This window comes from Osmerus mordax, chromosome 9 (assembly GCF_038355195.1).
Source record: "Osmerus mordax isolate fOsmMor3 chromosome 9, fOsmMor3.pri, whole genome shotgun sequence".
Lineage (NCBI taxonomy): Eukaryota > Metazoa > Chordata > Actinopteri > Osmeriformes > Osmeridae > Osmerus > Osmerus mordax.
In genome coordinates, this window is record NC_090058.1 from 1,942,465 (window position 1) to 1,961,548 (window position 19,084).

General features: G+C 45.8%; 2 protein-coding genes across 2 annotated transcripts; one reads left to right on the forward strand and one right to left on the reverse strand.

The window, feature by feature from the left end:
* Nucleotides 1-15: 15 nt before the first annotated feature.
* On the reverse strand, nucleotides 16-6,681 carry LOC136948931 (basal body-orientation factor 1-like). Its single transcript, XM_067243088.1, has 11 exons — nucleotides 6,632-6,681; nucleotides 6,199-6,451; nucleotides 6,036-6,101; nucleotides 4,215-4,358; nucleotides 4,032-4,112; nucleotides 3,766-3,836; nucleotides 2,996-3,140; nucleotides 1,861-2,354; nucleotides 1,540-1,644; nucleotides 689-754; nucleotides 16-488 (listed from the first exon to the last, which is right to left on the reverse strand). The coding sequence occupies exons 1-11, from the start codon at nucleotides 6,670-6,672 to the stop codon at nucleotides 389-391; spliced, it is 1,566 nt and encodes a 521-aa protein (XP_067099189.1). The 5' UTR covers nucleotides 6,673-6,681; the 3' UTR covers nucleotides 16-388.
* Nucleotides 6,682-10,844: 4,163 nt separating this feature from the next.
* Nucleotides 10,845-17,542, forward strand: entpd5a (ectonucleoside triphosphate diphosphohydrolase 5a). The gene is made up of 13 exons (XM_067243485.1): nucleotides 10,845-11,280; nucleotides 11,910-11,989; nucleotides 12,371-12,514; nucleotides 13,155-13,230; nucleotides 13,931-13,966; nucleotides 14,413-14,501; nucleotides 14,837-14,916; nucleotides 15,073-15,134; nucleotides 15,259-15,360; nucleotides 16,007-16,150; nucleotides 16,258-16,314; nucleotides 17,171-17,286; nucleotides 17,459-17,542. The coding sequence occupies exons 1-13, from the start codon at nucleotides 10,848-10,850 to the stop codon at nucleotides 17,540-17,542; spliced, it is 1,503 nt and encodes a 500-aa protein (XP_067099586.1). The 5' UTR covers nucleotides 10,845-10,847.
* Nucleotides 17,543-19,084: the final 1,542 nt, after the last annotated feature.

Genomic DNA, 19,084 nt, shown 5'->3' on the forward strand with positions numbered 1-19,084 from the left:
TTAAATAATCTCGTTGAATGCCTGTGCTTGTAAAATCAGCTTAGTACAGTAGTTATTACTATGCAGCTTCAACATACTGGCCCATATTGGATGCATGATCATGAAGACCAAAGATATGCTCTGATCTCAGCTGAATATTTGGATACTATTATGAATGTTTTCAGCATTTCATGTTTCGTTCATATCAATAATTAGTCAGCCACACCAATCCATGACTATTGATTGCTTCTTAGGTTTGGAAATAGCCTGTTTGTCACATGCAAAAAAAAAAAAGACTTGACTCCACACTTTCACTCAATGGTAAACATAATTCATGATGTGGTATCGTTTCAGCAGGATTAGTCTGTGTTCCAGACAGGGCTTGCTGCCCTGCGGAGCAGGCCAGAGGTCATGTGGTCTGGATGTCGGGCAGCATGCTGGGATGGGGGGGCAGGTTGATCTCAGGCGTCTGGGTGAGGAAGGTCACATGGGATTGCTCCTCTGTAATTCTGCAAGACAACCCTCATTATGTCACTGAAAAACGACAACATCTGATTTAAATCACACATGGGATCGCGTCCTTCTCAAAACTTCCATGTTTTGTCATCTTAACATGCGTTAGCGGGGACCGATAAATCTACAGACGACTTTGTAATTATGCGGAGAAACGGTGACCGTAGCATCCTCAAGCATTCTTTGGGTGCCTTACCCTGCGTCGCTGTCGCTCTGGTCCCTGCGTGACGAGGCACACAAAGCCAAAGGGTGGCTGGGCTTCCTGTAGAGAATAATGCAGAGTTTCAGACTGTGGCGCCGTTTTAATAACCCGGGTGTGCTCTCGTCAGCTGGCTCTGTAAGAAGCATCCTCGGGCCGTCATGCATGGCATGCTGTAATTCGATGGTGCCCAGTCACCCAACACTGTATGCTTCAGCAAGTCTATATACTCTTATCGTGTGCCAGACCAATATTGACATGAATGTACATCTCCGGTGCCCTTCCATACCCCCTCTACCAGGCCCCGCCCCTGAACTCTGCCTGGAAATCATGTTCCCAGTTGCTCTGAGACCACAGGGGTTCAAAGAACTAAATAAACCAGTGGAGCACGTGAAGTGGGGCCAGGAGGCTAAAGTCAAACCGGCGGGGCCAGATGTTTGTTTCCAAGCACACGACTCTGGGGCCGGCCCTATTTTTACTATTGTGCCCAGACTCTTTCTTCATTCTTTTTAAGCAGCTGGACGGAAAAGAGAATTGGTTTCAACCAAACTGATTTTTTTATGGTGTCCTCTTCTGCTGAGAAGAGAGCTGTTTAAGACATTAAGCTGAGGGAGTCGTCACATGTTTCGGTCTCTCCCAGACTGCAGCACAGCTCCCGCTTGCGATGCTGTCACTGCGTTTTGTGCTCGCAATCTTTATAGCCTTTCTTTCTTCCCATGTTTAATGCTTTCAGATAGATGATATAATTGAAACCCAGAATGCATCAGGGCACAGGGATGGGAAAGGGGGGAGCTAGCAGCCGTGTGTGTTTACATGCAGGCTACAGAGCCACCTCAGATGAGGGTTACCTTGTTTTCTGTCCGTTCATCTTTGCAAAAAGCATTCTCAGCACCTTCTCCTTCTGCTCCCACGTAAGTTCCGAGATGTCAACCTTGTCGGCCTGTAGGTTCGTCCTGAAACACAATGGCAGAGGAAAACTACAGCCGCTACCAGACAGTCAAACAGTCGACACCATATTTAGAGGTGCTCTCATCAACTTGCAATAACCTACAACGACTTGTGAACTGTGTGCAATGTTTGTGTTTAGGCGAGTGTCGAAGCTGTACTGTAACCGAAGCGACGAGCCGCGGGGCGCGCGTCAGACAGAGCAGCACGAGCGCGGCCCTCACCACTTCTCAGCCTCCTCCAGGTCCGCGTAGACACTGTTGGTGCTGTGGGGGTTCCTGTGGAAGGTGCGGATGCGAGGGTACTCCTGCCTGCCCGTCCTAGCCTCGCCCATCTTCCTGCGGTAGCCCTCCAGGGCCTCCTGTCTGTACTGCAGCCTGCTGGTCTGGATCTCCTGTTTCACCTGGCTCAGAGCCTCCAGGAAGAAGCTCTCCAGCTCGGAGCGCTGCTCCACGATGCCGCGCGCCAGCCGCTTGACGCGGGCGATCTCCTTCTCGCGCATGGCTAGCAGCTTCTGCAGCTTGTCCAGCTCCACCTGGCTGGCCTGGGTGCTGACCTGAGCGTGGAGCTGTATCGTCCCCTTGTCTCTCTCAAACTCTCCAGCCATGAGACCCATGGCCTGCTCCAGGGAGCTCACTTTCCCTTTCAGCCTGGCTATCTCCTCCCTCTGGGCCTTGAGCTGGGCCACATTCTCCTTCATCATGAGATCGCTGCTCTCCTGAGGGCCGACAGAAATGGGAAAAGAAATTGAGGAGGTTGAGAAGGTGGGCATTAAACTGTCAAGATGCTACTGAACGCTGTCAATCAAATGATTGATGACTGGATGATTAGGCACACGAAGGTGTTGAAAGGGAACGTTCCAGCTGCACCTTGATGCTTCTGAGATTTTGTTTCATCGTCGAGTGTTTATCGAGGTTACGAACTGCCGGAGAAAGAACATTGAGCCTCGGTGACTTGATTCTTCCCTCGCTTTATCGAATACCGCTGGGGAGATTATGGTCGCCAGTATTTGTTTGACTTTAGAGAAACGGTGCCGGAAAACACCAAGGGGGGAAGCCACTGACTTGGAACCAAGAAGCCGTGGAAACTAACCACAACCACCAACTGCCAAGAGACTGGCGAGCTCTGCGGAGGGGAGGGGAAAGTTGGGCCAGCAGCTAAACACACAGGGTCAGCACATGCAAACAGAACAGGGGAAATACCACCTGAAATATGCCCACCAGAGATCTGACACGGGTTTCATAACTTGAAGGATTGAAAAATTATTGGGATTCATCAGAGGTTGTTCTGTGCTTCTGCAGGGAAGGCCAGGTCATGAAAACGCCCACAGCTCTGTTTGCTCTGACCGTGCCAGTGTACCTTGTGCAGTGCCAGGGACGCGTTTTCCTCCGCCAGCGACACGGTCATCCTCCTCAGGTCCTCCACCTCCTTGATGTGATAGCCGAGGGCCTCGTTGAGACGGACGTTCTCCTTGAACACGGACCGTGACGTGTCGTCCAGCTGCCTGTTGGTTTGTGGAAGAGAAAGAAGTCATAATCTGTCTTGCCGTGTGCCAGATTGTCTCTCTGAGGTGTAATTCGGACATCCTTTGCGGCCACCTATCAGGGTGAAGTAATTTAGGCACCGTAAAAGTGATGTATTGGCTTGGATTGTGGCTTGGTAGGGATCTGGTGGTTTACAGCAAGAATTATGTGGTTTTAATTTCCTTTTTAGTCACTCTCTTAGTCATCAAATTCAGTTAAACTCGGCCCATGTGCCAGTTTACTTAAAATTTCAGTATATTCAGTATCTGAAAAGTCATCGCTTTTCAGCGAAAACCATCACTTGTTATGGACCGTAACATAAGCAAACCCAGTGAATTCAAATGTGTACTTCTTTTTGTCCTTGTATGGCTTCAGCTGTATATACACACAGAGGTTCCCCCCACACGCTCTACCCTTCCCTGCAAGGCACCGTGGAACTGCTGAGGATGTAACCGTTGGCTTGCGTGACGAGGAACAGAGAGTAGCATGGTCACGGTAACAACCTAACTTTGTTTTCTATTTATACACATCATTTATTTTCTCGCCTCCCTCCCTAGAGGTGCAGTTTGAGGGGTGAAACAGGCCTGCAGAAGAGGACACACTCACACAATGGCGTCATTGTGGGCCCTCTCAGCCAGCCTAGCGATCCTCTGTTCGGCCTCCTTCTCAAGGCGGACCTGTTGGAGGAGCAAACAGGACTCACTGCTCCTTCTGCCCAGAGAAAAAACCCTTTCACTTAAAAATACTGTATTTTTTTTTCTCTTTAATTTTAGGCATATGTATTTTTTGGAAAAAGTATATATTTTTGTCTCTAAAATACAGTATTTTTACTCCTTTTCTGAATTCACTGTCCACGTGACCACACGTCTTACCTTTTCGCTGAAGAACTTGAGTTCCATTCTAGCCAGGTTTTCCTTGTGCTCCTTGTCAGCAATGTACATGTTTTCTTTAATCTAGAAAAAAAGACGGATTGTCAGGAACACTGCAACTGAACGCTGGCCCTCGGTACAGAGGGCCGATGTTAGATTTCTCTCCGTCCACCTTCCCATCCTCACGCTGCTGAGCTCATGCTCCATGTGGGCTTTCTTCTTCTTGAACTCCTTGATGGTCTTCAGCTCCCCCTGGATCATCTTAAACTCGCCGGATCTCATTCTGAATCTGTCCTCAAGCTCGTTTACCTGCACTGTGTACTTTGCGACCTGAAACACAACCATCAGCTGTGAGGTTACACAAGGACGGGCATTTCTCCATACATCTAAACAGCAATCGGATAAATACGAATGCTTTGTTAGCGTGGTAGGTTTGGCTGTGTGCACGGTGCACGTTTTTTGCATGGGCAGCTACAGATTCAGGAATAGAACATCTGCTGGTGTTTTGAGAAGTGACCATTGCTTCCAGGAAGGGAGAGAACAACCACTTATAATAGCGGAGAAGAAAACCTAAAAGTTCACATGGACTCCAGCCTTTACAGCCCAACCCCATCTGAGAGCAGGCCAGTCCAACTCAACGCCTGAAATGGACACTCCTGTCAGAGCAAAAATGTGATGGCAACCAAAGTCATGAGAAGCCAGAAATACATGCACCCACAATGATATTTATGACAACTACAGGAGAGGTTATTACCATTGTGATTATATGGTTGCCCTACTTGTCATGGTTCGGATAACTCCAATGTTACTAATTAGGGAAAACTAGTCCATATCCAGTACACTGTAGAGTGCCTCTGCTCATAACTAATCACTTTCACACAGAGGTTTTCGTAACATCTTCAGTTTGGTTTTAAGTTGGGTTTGTTGTGGCATTTCTCTTTTCTGAGTGTTTTAATTGCAGTGAACATAGAACTTTTGCACAAATGGGCAATTGGAAAACTCTTCATGATGTAATTGTTTGGCCAACAGAGTTTATCATTCATTCATTAAGTGGTGAAACATGCAAGACAAAACCCAGGCCATTCACAGACTGCTTTTGATGCAATGGTTTCCATTAGCTAAGTCCGTTTTCAAGACGAACCATTTTATCACTTCACAATGAGAAAATGAGGTTGAGGGGCCTGTCTCGGAATACCATCTTTAGGGGTCAACCACAACAATATACTGTACGTTTTTGAATTAGCGTGGCTATATATCTATGTGACAGTTCCATGCATGTCTAAAATGGGGATGTCTTAAATTGGTCCTGACCAAGATTTTATTTCTCACAAGCTCGTCCTGTTTTTACCAGCAAGAAGTAGGGATGGATGATGGAAAAAAGCTGTATGAGAAGGCTGCAAATCTCTGCACACTTTCTTATTGTTGGGCCATCGCGATGACAGTCAAATACTATTAGTCATAACTCTCAAATCTATGAAACACCGTCTGCTCTTTACGGTTGAACATGTTGAAATTGAACCCTAAAAGAAAGCTTAACACACCCTCGTAATTTACGGTCTTATCTGTAGGATGTGAAGGTTAGATAATTTATATCTAGCAAAGCGTGTTCCAGTCCAGACAATCCACGTTTTAATTATGCGTTTTCCCTGCATAATTACCAAAACAGATTAACATAATGTTAGACTATATATGTGAAAATGGAAGGGTTGCTTTTTCATGTTTTATGTCTGCTTTGTTTTTTTTCCTTTTACTACAAATAGTGTGTGGATAATTAGAAAGAACGCTGATGTTCAGACACCAGCGCAGCACATTTTTGTCAAGCTTTTTTCTTTTTCTTCAAAACACAAAAGCACCCTTGACATCATGCAATGATGGACGTGATTCATTAGACACTATACTTGACGAACAAGTCACTTCTGAACTTCATCATTCAGTCCGTCACTCAGTGTTTTTGTTAACATATGCCGTGTTTGGTGACGGAAAATAGGGAAGCAGGTCAACTCTTACCAGTTTTTCTTGCTCCTCAAAAGCTTTCGCTTTTTGCGTCTTGAGTTGCTGCTCAAGACTGGTAATCTGTAAAAGACACAATTTATTCTTAGCTATTGTTTGAAATTACTGCTTGAGAACTTCCCCTGAAAAGTTATGCATTAAGCAGTGATGAATTGTTAACCTTTTCCTCCTTCTCCGCATCTTTCCTCTTCAAAAAGGCAATTATATCAACAGAGTCCTTCTCAGCGCGATACTGCTGGTTTGTTAGCTCCTCGTTGGCGCGTGCCAACTTGCGGGCAGCCTCGCGGTACTCTACACGCGAGTATTCGGTGACATCCAACCTTGCCTCCCAAAGAGCGGCGTTGGCCTTTGCTTTTTCAATATCTGACTCTTTATCCGCTTTAGACTCCTGTTTTCCTTCCTTCTTTCCTTTCCTAGACATCAAATATGGAAACAAAAGTTAAAAAGAAGATAATGTTACTTGTACTGGAAAACCACTATACGTAGGTAAGTAGCTAGCCTAGCAACATTATTACGTTATTAACCAGCTAGACACTGCACTGGACTGGTTAAAACGACAAAATGCCAGAAGCAGAGAAAAGTATATTTCTCACCCTTTGCCCTTCTTTCCTTTTTTACCTTTCTTCTTTGGCATTTTCCCGGATAAAGTAAACTACAGATACATTTAAAGAAGTTTAGTTAGCTAGATTGCAACCAACACACTATTATAGAAACTTGGAGGAACACTTTGTTTACAAACGTGTTACCATAGCGATCCTTCCACATGCAACTAGACACCGTCACTAGATCTGGATGTAACCCTTTACTCTACAGGTGTGCATGTAGAGTAAAGAAAGTAAGGATGATGTCAAAGTTCGCAAAAAAATAAATACACATGATGCATCTTCAGCATTAATTTAAATTCAGACCGTTGGACACCTTTAATGCACAATAACCTTATGGTCGCAGTGCATTGCTTCTGCTATACAGTTAGCCTTCATCCTTGGCGACGAACATGCTGCAAACATCATATTTGTACACCTTGAATTGGGTCTGGTGTGGTAGAAATGATAGACCTCATTTTCACAAACGCATTGTTTAGTACAGTGCGAATTATACAATGACAATTGGGAGGGTCAACTTTCTTCTCTCTTCTTCTGAGAAAGGGGTCTATCATTTCTACCACACATACGATGTTTGCAGCATGTTTGCAAGTCTTAATTAGGGGGGTCAAACCGCCCCAACCGCCCCCCCCCTCCCTTAACTCGAACCCTGGTTTAGTGTCCTGAGAAGAACTGCGCTTCTGAACAGCCACCCACTTCATATTTTGGTAAATTACGTAAATTGTGGAGATGCCACATAAGTCAAACAAATGGCAGTTGACTCTGCACATTCTGAGAAAGTCATCCAAGTGAAATAAACAGTTTTAAACTTGAGAAGGTCATAATTTAAACTCAGAATCGCAGGCATGCTTTGTACCCTCCTTTTGTTTGGGAACAAATATTTCTGAAGAGGCTAAAACGCTGTAGAGCTAACATTCTCAGAGAACATTCTTTATGAAACAAAGAACAAATCAGTAGATATCACTAAAGGGGTGTAGCTACTGTAAACCAAAGAATATAGTGTTTCTGCTCTGGCAACATGCACAGTTTGGTGACTAAATTTAAAGCTAATTGCTATGACAAGAAGCAGAGAAAACTGAAATAACCCTGAACTTCCCGAAGCTGTCATTATCATTGGAATTGTAATGACAAGGTTTAAAGCTCTTCAATAGAGTTTTTGGGGTAGGACACCCACAAACACAACATTCCTGAGGCTAAAATTGCAGCATATTAATGATTGCGTGGCAAGGATCACAAAGCTTGGTTCTTCACCTCTTATATTTTACAGCTTTTAAGTTAAGACAAAACACCAACATGTTCATAGAAATCAACATTACTCAACCTAAGATTTGTATTTCGCATTAGAGTTGCTGAGTCACACCGTGCAATACAGCATTGTTTCGACATTGTTTCTAATCTCGCACTTGTTTTCCCATAAAGTCCTAACCCTACTTTAAACATAGGAAATACATTCATACATTCTCCAAGCACGCACAACAAGTTCGTAACAATCTTGTAGTTACTTTCTGTGTAGGTTCATTCATTCCACCGGGAGTTATTGTCAAACAATAATTTTCATGGCTAAATGAAGACATGCCAACTTAGCCCAAAACAGTCATTTCACTTCTGTTGTTTTGCACTTGTCAAATCGTGACTCACCTTTGAGACTGCTGTAATTGCAACGGAGATATGATACGCTGTGTGCCCTGACTTGTGGTGTAAACACACCATTGTAAAGACTGTCTTACCAGTCCTGCTGAAACAATTGATCCAGATACACCATTTTCTCAGTTACAGTACCTATGTGTCTGAACTTGATTGCAAAGTAGGCTACATGTCTTTGACAGTGCAGGACTCTTGCAACACATAACCTGATAACTGACAACACAGGCACGCACTGTGGACAAGACATGGTGGCTTTCGCAAGGCATGAGTAATTGCCGTGAGTAATAACATGCTACTGTGTAAGCGTGAGCAAGTAGTAAGCATCAAGCCAAAATCTATTTAAACTGACATAAGTCAATGAGAGGTCTTTGCACATGCATGCTTTGATAGGGGTAAAGGACTGTAATGGTTACCGCAGGATTGAAGAAAACAGAAAGAGCCACAGTATTTGGAGGGAAAAAAAATGGAGGAAAGAAAGTGCAATATTTTTAGTCTAAATTACAGCGTTGGAACAGTGCTCTGCACAGTGGAGTGTCCCGGGATGGAATGGCATGATGGGTGACTGTTGGTGCCAAGCCCCACCCTGGGCTCCTCTGGTCCCTCCACCCTCCCTCCTCTGGTCCCTCCACCCTGGGCTCCTCTGGTCCCTCCACCCTCGCTCCTCTGGTCCCTCCACCCTGACCTCTGGTCCATAGCTCTACCCTCGCTCCTCTGGTCCAGACCTCCACCCTGACCTCCTCTGGTCCCTCCACCCTGACCTCCTCTGGTCCCTCCACCCTGGGCTCCTCTGGTCCCTCCAACCTGACCTCTGGTCCAGACCTCCACCCTGACTTCCTCTGGTACCTCCGCCCTCGCTTCTCTGGTCCCTCCACCCTCGCTCCTCTGGTCCAGACCTCCACCCTCGCTCCTCTGGTACCTCCACCCTCGCTCCTCTGGTCCAGACCTCCACCCTTGCTCCTCTGGTCCGGACCTCCACTCACCCCTGCCTCTCTCCTTCCTAGCTGCATGACACACACCTCAGCAGTTCGATACCTCAGCTCACTTTGCAAGATATGAGCCAGCTTCCTTAGGAGCCATGGCACAGCTGGTTCATATGAGACAACAGATCCGCGTAGAGAATCTGTAGTCCTCAGAAATAATCCAAACCTCCTTACAGACTCCCCCTGCCTTTCCCTCCGAGAAATCACAACTTTTAAATGTTGTGCTCCCGATAGACCCAGGCTAAGGTTTTGCCAACCACCCACCTAAATCTTAGAAACAGCTACTCATGCTTTTCATGCCTTCTCCGGTGAAACATGCCTTTAAATATTTTTTCCCTTGGAAAACCTGTGGTAAGCACAGAATGAGTGGGAGTGAGATGATTACTTAGGCTACATTCTTGATGCATTTATGCCAATGGGAGAGAGCAAGTTGCATCTGCGCATTTTTGAAAGAAAGGTTGGTTAAAGGGCCGCTGCAGAATTTCTAATGTGGTTATTCTGACACATCATGATGGCGGTATGATTTGAGGAGGATTTTTGAGGGTTACTGTGCATATTCAGACCTGCAACTCACTAGTCCAGCTGTCTAACTGGAGTGCCAGGTAGTAATGCAATTAATTTGGCTTTTTTCTCAGACTCATATCTCTGTCTGAATTTCACAATTATTATTTTAATTATTACAATGCCTTTTCATATTCTGACCGCAGCCCTTGTTGATTGGTTGTCTTGTAAATTGTATTTTTTATAGGGGCCTTGAGAAATGAGCAATTCTGAGCAGTTATTATACAATTATTAACTTTTGAGGTTTTGATTCACAATAATAATTAGTTTGTTTCTGCACAAGGAACTTGAGCTTCAAATGAATAAACTGTATTTTCACAAGTAGCGAGTTTATTACATCACTGCTAATTGAGGAAAAAGGCACATCATTTAGATTATATTCCGTTGCAAAAGTCAAGAATCTTGTACAGGGAAATAATTGTAAGGCAAGTTGGCCTGTAAATCGTAATTAAATACACATATAAAATGTATTTTAAGGCCATTGCTCTAAGTTTCTGTGAGCCCTTCAGTTTGAAGTCCTTTTTCTTTCTATTTTAGGGGACGTTTGCCTCCAGTTTACCCACCGAAGATGAAGAAGCAAAAGAAGAAAAAAAAACTGTTACCAGATTAGGCTTCTTGAAAAAAAAACCCTGCTGCTGGTAAACAGGTATTTAGGATCCAACTCTGTCAGAAGGGGGGGGACCCGTGATGGAACTGAGATGGAACGCTTCAGGATTGGTCGATGGCTTCGGCTGGTGTGGCCTCATGCCAAGCCCTTATGTGTTTATATACTGTAAACAGAGGAGCAGACTGTCCGAAGAGAGCATCGCCATCCACTCTGTCTGTCTCTGCCTCTTGCTGCCTCACATCCCGTCACCTCAGCCGGCTCTCTGCTGTCTCTCTCTGCTCACTCTGCTATCGCTCTCCTCAAGAAGCTTCTGAAAGTGCAACGTTTTCCACCAAGACATCTGTAAAAACGTTTTGTTTTAGTTTTTTTAAAAGGGGCATTAGTCTCACCAACCTCTCCTCCGGGTGTCGAAACGATGGCTCTGCACATGCTGCTCCTGACCGTGATGTCCCTGTGGCTTCTGACCGGAGACTTCCAAGCCGAGGCGACCTACTACCGTCACCACCGCGTCCACCACCGCGAACACTCAGCCAACACGGAAAACCTCCTGCCCGAAGTCGCCCACTCAGACCCCGGCGTCTCTCATCCTGTTCCTGAAGTCATCTACCCGTATCCTGAAATCACCCACTCTGCTCCAGAGATCACCTACCCTGTACCTGAGATCTTCTACCCGGCTCCAGAGGTCCCCCAGCCGGCCCCAGATAACCTCCCCCAGGCCTCCCCGGAGGGGTTCTCCCCAGAGCTGTACCGGCCTGTCAACATGAGCCGGGTCTTCTATGGGATCATGTTTGATGCCGGTAGCACCGGCACCAGGATACACATCTACAAGTTTATCCAGAAGGATCCAGGTGAGCGGTCACTGTCTCTCTCTGTCTCTCTCTCACTTTCTTTCTTGCATCTCCCCCCTCTCTCTAACCCTTCCCTGACCTCAAATTGTTCTCTGTCTGCATCCTCTCCTTCAAGTTTATCCAGAAGGATCTAGGTGAGTGGTCTCTCTCTCTTTCACCCCCCCCCCCCCCCCCTCTCTCTAACCCCAACTCAGTCCTCTCATTTCCCTCTGTCATGCTCTCCCTGCCTGCCTGTGTCCTGCAGTCCCTTAGCTCCAGTCTGAGGAGGCAGTGCAGCCACACTGCTGCCTCCTACAGTGTCTGTCTGCTGTTGGGTCATTCGCCCTGTGGTGTAAAAACAAACATGTATCGTCAGGGTGGGGGAAAAGCTTTTGGCAAGACGGGATCCAAAAGTAGCTGAGCAAAACCTTTCATCATCCGTGTGACTCATATGAACTCTCTAACGCAGAGTTCAAATAGCATGCAGCACTGTGGTGTTTTTCTGTTTGCCAGCCGTTGTAAAACTCTGCTGATCTATTGCTGAGGGAGACATTTTTGGCAAAGTAGAGCAGACATAGCTTAGCGTTAAATTGTACACTGATTGCTGTTTCTATTGCAAGATGTCTTTAACACTCACTCTTTCCTTTCAGTTGAGTTGCCTGTTCTTGACAGTGAAATGTATCATGCAGTGAAGCCAGGTCTGTCTGCTTACAAAGACAAGCCCGAGGAGGTATGTGTGTCTGTTATTATCTCATTATTCATGATTAAGGCTAACAATTAGGGGGTTTGTCCAACATTATCCACAGTCTGTAAAACACAGTAATTTTCATAATATATGTACGTTAAACCATGTAATTACACGAACGGCTTTTGCTGATGCCACTACTGCCACTGCTGATGTGAGCGTTTCCTATGTTCTGAAGTTCTCAAGTTAAAAACCAAAAGATGTGGAAAACACATGTGGATGATAAAACGTCCATCGATTTAATACACGAATGCGGTTCCGTTCAGCTTTCAACTTTCCAAATAGCCCATTCTGCGTCGTCTGTAGTCTGGAGGGTCGCACAGTTATTGGACGGTGTTGGTTAAAATCCCCGGTTCTTCCATTCAGGGTGGCGACACCATCAGACAGCTGCTGAAGATCGCCAAGAAGACGGTGCCAGAGGAGGAGTGGAAACAGACTCCTGTGGTTCTGAAGGCCACGGCCGGGCTCCGCCTCCTGCCCGTGGAGAAGGCCAACGCGCTGCTGGATGAGGTGAGGCACGTTTTGTCCCCGATCCCCGCTCCCGTCAGGCTGTCAGGCGGAACTCGCTGCCCCCCCCCGCCACGGCCGGGGACGAGCAACGGCTAAGTGCTTACGAGTGTCCTTGGGAAAGAAAAAAATGTATATATTATATAATATATATAATTATTTACTTTGGCACGTATTTTGGTTGTTCACAATATGTGCTTCATGTTTTGGCTACCCGCAATGTTTTTGGGGCTATCTTGTTGTTATTATCAGTGACCTATGCACTTTGTAAAGCTCTCTCTTGGAAGTCACTTTGGATAAAAGTGTCTGCTAAATGAATACATGTAAATATATATATATATATATAAAAAAGGAGGGAAAGTCTACAATCTTGATCTCTGGGTAAAAAAAAAAGCACAAAAAACAGCTGTTCTGAGGTTGTCTGGAAAGGCGGAAATATGTCATGTGAATTATTCAATGTGTGGCGTTGCCACGCCGACCATTGTGGTTCAGTGTTCCGCCACTGCCAGACAGATCCATCTCCATTACTGGGCATGGGTAGAATGAGGGATACCCAAGAACCACTGAGCTTGCTCTGCTACTACGCTCATGGTTAGGATGTATTAAACAGGTGGTGAACTGCATCTGTGAACTGTTTTCTCAGGTTCGAGATGTCTTTGACTCTTCTCCATTCTTCGTACCAAACAACAGCGTGTCCATAATGAATGGAGCCAATGAAGGTAAGTGTTCACCAGACAGCGCTTCCAGTGGGTTACAAACATCTGTCTGTGGTTTTCTGCTGAGGGCATTGCTCTGATTAGCTGAGGGCAGAAGGATTGTCTGGGGTTGAGCAGGTGTTCTGAGTGGGTTAGAGAGAAACTGAATCTACAAACAATGTCTATTTTTTTTTAACAAGGGGTCTGGTACTACCTCAGTGAGACAATTAAATAACCGTGTCTGGATTTGCGTCCCACGCCCAATATTAAGTTATCCTCCACATCGCTCATTACTACACCCTCAACCAGCTTGTGTTTCGTCAGATGTGCTGTTCATTATGTTTATGAGATCCATAAAATAGATCTGAGACATAGTTAATACCTGGGTTGGGATCCCGCGTGTCAGATGTGGCTCACATTGGGACCATTAATGAAAAGCAGACAATGACTTGCTGCTTACAGTAGAAACAGAATGGATCGGGGCCATCCAGAGTCCATCTACATTTTACATTTAGTCATTTAGCAGACGCTCTTATCCAGAGCGACTTACAGTAACTAACATTTTTCACGGCCTGGAATCGAACCGGCAACCTTCTGATTAATAGCCCGATTCCCTAACCGCTCAGCCATCTGACCCCTGATCTACCTTCTACAACTGCTTTGTGATTTTTTGTCAAAGTGTTACCCAGACTGTCTCTCTCATGTGTCTGTCTCTCTCCTGTAGGAGTGCTGGCCTGGGTGACTGTTAACTTCCTGACAGGTAAGTTATGGCTCATTTTCTGTAACGGTGGTGTTAATGGTTGAGAGGTTGCCACTTTACACACAAGCCCTGCAGTGAAGGAGTCCAGTGTACTGTCTGACTGTGTCACACTGAGTCACTGCCTACCATCTGGTCACAGTGTGACGCAATACTCCCTCCCATCCTACACTGTGTTAGCACAAATGGAGGTGATAAAAAAATATATACATAGATGATAAAAAAAAAAAAAGGAAAAAAAAAAAAAAAAAGGTATTTTCCTTTTGGTTGGCACAGATGAGTTCAGCTCTCCTGCAGGAAGTCCTCGTCTCCCATTGGGTGGAAAATGTAGAAATCCTGAGTCTAGTTTATGTATAGTGTGTGTTTTACATCTGCGATAGTGACGATGAATGTGTTTACTGAAGCTGTTCTGAGTGGTGTGCGTGTGTGTTTCCACCTGTCTGGTTTAGGACACCTGTATGCCAAGAGCAGGAAAACTGTGGGCATCCTGGACCTGGGAGGGGGGTCCACGCAGATCACGTTCCTCCCCAAATCCAAGGTACACATGACACAGCTAAAAGTACACCACAGTGTTCTAGTTTTAAGATATATTTTGGAGGGTGTTGCCTCCTTTATCATTCGTGATAGTGACAGCGCAGAGTCACAGGAAATGGGAGAGAGAGAGCGGGGATGACATGCAGCTAAGGGCCTGGGGAGGATTCGAACCGCTGCAATTATGCCTTAGGCTACATGACACACACACTTATCTGGTGAACCACACCACTGGGGGGCCCCAACATGAGTGTTTTTATGTTTTTTGCAGCAAAGGTAGTGAGTGATAGGTTAGTCAGTAATCACTCGACTAACACCTGACTTCTGTATCTTGCCCAACAGAAAACAGTAGTCTCTGCTCCATCCAGTTACATTGCCAACATTAACATGTTCAACAGCACCTACCAGCTCTACACCCACAGGTTTGGGACTCATCACACTTTATTTCTCGAAAAAACGATGGAAAATGATTCACGACACTGCAAATTATTCACACTGTAGTAATCACTCCTCTGTATACCTTGCGTCAAGTTCATGTGATGTTGTCATTTATTCTGTTTATTCTTTTCTTTTCTTAGTTACCTTGGAAACGGACTCTATGCCGCTAGACTATCAACTCTTGGTGCTCTGGGATCAGATGGTGGGTGATACACTCTTGTACATTTGGGACTGGCTAGTTGCTTTAAGATTCACAGTAAACTCACTGCTCAAAATCCTCAGTGTTGCAAAAATGTTTAATGGATCTTTTTTTTGTACTCTCTCAGGTCTAGACTGGAAGATTTTCACAAGTTCCTGCCTTCCCAAAAAGTTCAGAGAGGACGTGACTTTCGGGGGCACTACGTACCATGTCAGTGGGATCCCAGACGGTAAGAGCTCCTTCTAGGGTTCAAGTGATCGCCCCTAGCAACCTCTCCATTCATTCTCAGAAGCACCCTGACTGTTGCAGTTCACTTGGAGTTTGAGAACATTTCCAAAAGCCACGAGGACTGTGACGCCCAATGCACGTTCCGTCATTCTTTCTCTGAATTTGGGCTTTTGAACAATAATAATGCAGCGCCACATGTATTTAAATGAAAGCAAAACTGTCAGTTAACTCCACAAATAATGCAACACTCCCAAACCACAGTCATGTAGCCAAAAGATACTGGTTTGTCCCAGAGCTGTTATTTTTCTGTGTAACGAGTGGCTTGATCTTGACCGCTCACAATTATGTGGTAAAAATAGCCAGCCCAACAGGGCAGAGCTAAATGCTGCTCTTGTCAGCACATGGTTTCTCTGAGTGAACCAAGCAGAACCACCCCAGGGTGCTGTAAAAAGAAGCGTTTTGGTGTTTCTCTGGAGCTCTGGTCTTCAGCCCCAGTCTGACCCCAATCTCCTGTTCTCCTCGGGGCATTCCACCCTGCAGCTATAAGAGGCCTGTGTCCACAACACTCGTGCATTGATCTCTGTGGTTTACGGAAGCCGCTTCAATCCGCTAACGGTTGACATCCCTGTGTGTTGTTCTGTGTGCAGGCTACGCAGGTTACAAGCTGTGCTACTATGAAGTGATGAGGGTGATCAAAGGCAACTTCCACCAGCCCTTAGAGGTGAAGGGCAGCAGTATCTTCTACGCGTTCTCCTACTACTACGACAGGGCTGTGGAGTCTGGCCTCATCGGTGAGTTCACACACAGCAAGTCGGACCCTGTTCCTGGGGGTCCTGCAGTCAGAGCTGATGTAAACTGTTGCTGTGTGGAAACGTTTTCTAAATAACGTGTTTTACAGACGGCAATCGAGGGGGTGTGGTCGAGGTCAGGGACTTCAAGAAGAGAGCCAAGGAAGGTGAGAGGCCCGCGTTTTCTGTCTTTACTAATGTGCAGCGCATTGCGTGAACGGAAAAAAACATGGGTGCTTATTTGCGTTTCTTAATGGCACAGGTTTAACAAAATTATTCCCCTAACCACAGTCTTCCTGCAAAACACATGCTGTCCTAACTCACACAAACAGCACACCTTGTTGGTGCCCAAAAGTCTTGGCACTGCATGTGCTGTAGCTGGCATGTTGGCTTTACCCAGCCTCTTTACTGTAATACACCTGCGATATATACAATATATTTACTGACATTTACATAATGTATTACTCTAATCTGGGCTGAGGTGAAAAGCACCTTGGCACACAACTGCAACATTCATCTCTGCTCTTCGGGCGGATTGTGAGTCGCACTACAAAGGCAGCTCCAGATTGATAGCTTGCAGGAACGAGGTGGTGTGTTATGCAAGTCTGTTTGCGCTGTGAGGACACTGTCACATGGTCCAGAGGAACCAGTCTGACAGAGAAAGGAGGGCACCTGACAGCCACACACCACCCAGGCACCCACACACTAACCCAACCTGCCCTGCCCTGCCTCCCACCTCCAGCCTCAACATCAGCCCTCCTCACTTTGACTCCTTCTCACACTTTGGCTTACTAGGCAAAGCCAAAAAAAAAAAAAAAAAGAAATCCCAAAACACAAAAACATCTTCTTTTATTCGTGTAGCATGCTGGCTAAAGAAATGTGTTTGACCACACGTGTCACATGACACAGTGTGATGGTGCGAGGCATCTGGCTTCACCCACTCCCCTGCTATGTCAGCGGGGTGTGAAGTTGCGTTGCCGTGGTGCCCTCGTGTCTCACGCCCCAGACTTGTTGTGCTTTCAGTGTGCAACAAGATGACCAAGTACCGGCCTATCAGCCCTTTCCTCTGCATGGACATGACATATATCACCTGCCTGTTGAAGGAGGGCTTTGGCTTCAAGGACAACACTGTGCTGCAGGTAAGCCAGTGGTCACAGGGGACACAGGGGGGGACAGGCCAGGCTAAGTTAGCAACAAGTCACTACATTATTACATTATTAATAAATATGATAGAAATATGTATTTTTCTGAAGCTGAATGTCAGTGTTGGTCCTTGGTATGACGCGATGCCTCTCCCTGATCTGGTCACAGCTCACCAAGAAGGTGAATAACGTGGAGACCAGCTGGGCTCTGGGGGCCACCTTCGACCACTTTCACAACCTCAACATCCACTAAGACCAGCCACACACCTGCTCCTGCAGGCACCCAGACGACAGCCTGTCACTGTGGGGGGCGGGCTCTCTCCCCTCCTCTCGCCCTCCTCTCGCCCTCCTCTCGCCCTCCTCTCGCCCTCCTCTCGCCCTCCTCTCGCCCTCCTCTCGCCCTCCTCTCGCCCTCCTCTCGCCCTCCTCTCGCCCTCCTCTCGCCCTCCTCTCGCCCTCCTCTCCCCCCTAACTAGCCCCTCCCTCTGAGCCCCCTCCTGTCCTGCCTCCACCTTCCTGCTCCTCTCCTCAGCCCCTTGCGAAGACTCCAACACTTGTTGACAGAGAAATCACTATATTTTTATAAGGAAGGTCAGCTTATTCTACTGTATGTTTAACCCATAATTAGTGAGTTGACTTTATTTTTGTAAAGCAAAGTGTTTACATTTTGGCTCCCTCGGAGGTGACTGAAGTGCTGTCTTGTTCGGCTGCTTTACAGCAGTTAGATGCAACGCAACTTGTAGAGGTGCTTACTGTGGTCCTGGTGTGCACTGTGCGGTACAGTGAAATATTCAACAAGAGGGGTTGCAGGAACGCAGCATTCAGTTTGAGTGAACTGGAAATATTATTCATTCATTATTCGCTGTTTATTTAAACACCCCATCATACTGTACAGCAGGCGAGAAGACTCGCAGTCCACAGAACAGATTCAATGAACGAGAAAGTACGAAATTTTCCAATTTCAAAATACTTTCCCCTCATACTTTGCACATAACACTTTAATTGCAGATACTGTAGCAATGAGTTTGTTTGTTGCTTTGATGTGGTCTACCAGGTTGTACATATTCAATGTCCTAAAGGATGAGTTTATTTACCGAGGGGAAAGCACAGAGAAGACCATCTCTCCTGTTTTCTCCCAGTTCATTTAGCATTTGATATGTGGAAACTGTTGTATGAATGTGAGGTTCTGCTTGTGTTTAAGAGCCCAGGCTTAGCAGGAATGTGGCTTTGAGTAGTGCAGTTCGGCCTCTTGAAGATGAGGTGTGACTGGGGTTTCCGTGGGGAAACTCTTGTATTGTCGGTGGAGCAGAAAACGTTAAGATTGTTTCAAGCAAGTTTGTCCCTATTCTAAGACTCAATGTCAAGATGATAACCTAGCCTGTAACAGGGCAGTTTTCACTGTTTGTCAAAGAAGACAGCCAAAGGATTCCACAACGACCGATAATAAACAGTTCGGAGCAGATTCAGACGCATTTCAGTTAACATACTTTTTTTGTGGGATATGGCTCTTGGTGCGAGACAGAAAAATGCTCGAAACTGTCAATTCATTACTTTTTGTAAACTATTTTTGTATAAATATTTAAATATCTGATGGTACATGATGACTTGTACATGTCAACTTTTACATTAGCCGCTTTTACAATACACCATGTTTAATACCTGCTGCTGTATATAACACGATGTAAACTTGTATTACTGAAGTACTTACCAGGCAGTACATGCTTTAACTGGCTGCTTATAATTGTATGCTGCTGCGACACATGCTAACAAAAAGCTTATGAGGTATTCTGGTTTA

What these genes read in the sequence shown, in the direction of transcription:
- LOC136948931 (XM_067243088.1), bottom strand. Translation starts at nt 6,672, where the DNA reads ATGCCAAAGAAGAAAGGTAAAAAAGGAAAGAAGGGCAAAGG. An exon ending in CGTCCCTGGCACTGCACAAG is followed by an intron (nt 2,355 to 2,995) that starts GTACACTGGCAC and finishes GTCGGCCCTCAG; the next exon opens with GAGAGCAGCGATCTCATGAT. An exon ending in CAGAGCGACAGCGACGCAGG is followed by an intron (nt 489 to 688) that starts GTAAGGCACCCA and finishes GTTGTCTTGCAG; the next exon opens with AATTACAGAGGAGCAATCCC.
- entpd5a (XM_067243485.1), top strand. Translation starts at nt 10,848, where the DNA reads ATGGCTCTGCACATGCTGCTCCTGACCGTGATGTCCCTGTGGCTTCTG. An exon ending in CGTTCCTCCCCAAATCCAAG is followed by an intron (nt 14,502 to 14,836) that starts GTACACATGACA and finishes CTTGCCCAACAG; the next exon opens with AAAACAGTAGTCTCTGCTCC. An exon ending in TGTCAGTGGGATCCCAGACG is followed by an intron (nt 15,361 to 16,006) that starts GTAAGAGCTCCT and finishes TTCTGTGTGCAG; the next exon opens with GCTACGCAGGTTACAAGCTG.